This window comes from Harpegnathos saltator, unplaced genomic scaffold (assembly GCF_003227715.2).
Source record: "Harpegnathos saltator strain DR-91 unplaced genomic scaffold, Hsal_v8.6 scaffold131, whole genome shotgun sequence".
Taxonomy (NCBI): Eukaryota; Metazoa; Arthropoda; class Insecta; order Hymenoptera; family Formicidae; genus Harpegnathos; species Harpegnathos saltator.
This window is the reverse complement of record NW_020229908.1, coordinates 73,391-76,021: the sequence shown is the minus strand read 5'-3', so window position 1 is coordinate 76,021 and position 2,631 is coordinate 73,391. Positions and strand designations below refer to the sequence as shown.

Below are 2,631 nucleotides of genomic sequence, written 5' to 3'. Positions count from 1 at the left end.
AACTGTTGGTCCTCGCGAGTCGGTGGTAACACGAGCGCAAAGTTACCGTGCAACGTGATCAACCGATGCAGAAAGTTTACGCGCATCGAGTAGACTCGTTGCCAGTCGGTCGCTTTGACGGACAGTAAATAGCGATGCAAGTTACTCAGGTGAATATTGTTCGCTGTGGGCTCCCGATCAAACAGTTCGAAAATCGGAAACACCCCGGTGAATCGATCATCGATCGGTCGTGGATCCGCAACGAAACACTGGGAACGATGCCATAGCACAGCTTCGCCATTCTGATTAACCTGATATAGAGCGTCTGTTATGTATACGAGATTGAACAAGGCGCGCAGGTGAAACACACAGAACCCATTTATGACATCGAGGCCCCTGCAGTACTGCAATGGACTAAACAAGCAGCAGTTACGGCCTCGACGCACGTTCTTTTGGCACACCTCAGCGCTCGTCCGTGGCACCGGTCGCATGCGCGTTAACCATTTGGGCAGTGAAAACTGCTGTTTGAAATTTTCAATAGCATCGTTACCGTTGTTGCTAGCATTGCGCGATTCATCCATCTCCATCAATTCAACTTCTGGCTCACTAGTTGCACTACGTCGTACGCTAAAATCATTGTCGCGCATCGAATCACCTAGATCCAAGTTGCGTGACGCGCGAAATTGTTCGCGTTCGCGTGTGCGCTCCGTCATCTCTACGCATGTAGAATGTCACACGCTCTGATCGTCGCGGCGTACCTTACTACACTAGGACAACAGCGTGCATTGAGCGATTGCTCAATTTTACTGCCGTGATGCATTCCCCGTCGTCGCAGTCGCAGTATTGTCACCGCTGTTCTTTCCGGAATGACCTGAAAAATGACATTTGTTAACACGCATGTATGCGACGACTGGTGGATCTCAAGAGGGATCCAGCGGTTTAGCGGCTAAACAAACGTAGAGGACGACGACGACGACGACGACGGAGGAGGAGAAAGCGAACGGTTTGGCAGTACGTCACCGTCGTCGCCACTGCCATCGTTACTACTATCGTTTTTGCCGCTACCGCTCGATCTGCTCGAATTACCGCTTTTTTTGCCGCTGCTATTGGTCCAGCTACCGTTACCACTGCTGTTGTTGTTTCGTCCGAGCCAAAAAACCAATACGATAACAATCACCACAAGGATGACAAAGATTATGGCCGTATTTTTCCAGTCTTGCGTCGACATTTCTTTGTGCGGAAGCCGTGATGCGCAGATTTATTTATCGGTTCTTAGCACCACCTCTACCTTTCGATCTATCTCGTGTCCCTCCTTATTTTAGACGTGCGTGTGCAACAAGTGCTAAAAGCAGTGACGCGTTTATTAGATTATTCACGCGCTGCACACCCTTAGGAAGATCATATATAGTGAGTCAAGTGTGTGCGTAGAGGGTATATAACAGGCTCGACTCGTACAATTACACGTCAGTCGTCTCTTATTGGTAATCGCGACGCATCGAACGCGTACTCATACGCACTCTCTGCACCCTCACGCTACTTATACTCTCGAACATGTCACGCAACAAACGCAACAGCAGCACAACCGTTGCAACCGCCGCCGCTTCGGAAGACATGTGGACCAACATCGATCGATATATTTCTCAGCATACCAAACGAGAGGAAGATGACCGTTACCTATTGAGCAAGGACAACATATCTGGGAAGCGACGAGATAATCGCGACGATGTTGGCAACGATCGGGAGGGAACCGACTCTGAGCAGAAACAGCGACAAATTGAACGCAAGAAACGGCGCGTTTTTCTGCTCAACGACGACGATGACGACGACGACGACGACGACAACGAGGAAGAAAACGACAACGAGGAACAAAATGGCAACGAGAAACGAAAACAGGGCAACGCACGTGGCCGAAAGTCCTATCATCGCCCATCTGTTTCGTACAAACGAGCTGTTGTTGACAATAGCCACGACTATGGCGATAATGACGATACGATCGACGATCGCAATGACAAGAAAATTGAAAAACGTCGGCGCTCACCGCCGGTACGCATCCCCAACAAGCGTGGCGATCGAACGGAACGCGATCGGTCCCCTGTGAGAAACATACGCGGACGCGCTACTACCGAACGCATTGTTGAAAAGTCAGAACGTACCATGGAACGGCTCGAACGCGTTCGACCTGTTGGCAATAGCGTCGACAATGACGGTGGCGTCGGCGGCAGTAACGACGGTGCCGCTGCCACCGATGATCAACGTGGTGGTGGTGGTGGTGGTGGTGGTGAAAAGTTGGACACTGTCAGGCGATGCCGCTGCAGATATCAGACGAATTTGGAACAATTTGGGCAATATGTGGAACTCGATGAGCATGAAACACAAGAGTAACGAGTGTACAATGGAGTTTTCCGACGGAAAAAATTTGGAGTCATTGAGCACATATCGCGCGATTGAAGCAATGGACTATACGTTGAATTTGACCTGTTGGTCTTTACTGTCTCGCCTCGATGCAGACTTATGCATTCGTGAGACTGGTGTGACCAATGAAAACTATCTGCGATATGTACGAGAGATGGTGCACTCGATCAAGGGAACTGTCTTGGAAGTGTACGATCACGCCAAACGGCATTCGCGCAAGTGTAACATCTCCGTTTCCAT

The 2,631-nt window shown here is 49.9% G+C and overlaps 1 protein-coding gene across 1 annotated transcript; it reads left to right on the top strand.

Annotated features, from left to right (window-relative positions):
* The first annotated feature begins 1,530 nt into the window (after window positions 1-1,530).
* Window positions 1,531-2,361, top strand: LOC112590678 (DEAD-box ATP-dependent RNA helicase 42-like). Its single transcript, XM_025307925.1, has one exon. It carries the CDS (start codon window positions 1,531-1,533, stop codon window positions 2,359-2,361), a length of 831 nt encoding a protein of 276 aa, XP_025163710.1.
* The last annotated feature ends 270 nt before the right edge of the window (window positions 2,362-2,631 follow it).

Coding starts and splice junctions, on each gene's coding strand:
- LOC112590678 (XM_025307925.1), top strand. CDS start 1,531: ATGTCACGCAACAAACGCAACAGCAGCACAACCGTTGCAACCGCCGCC.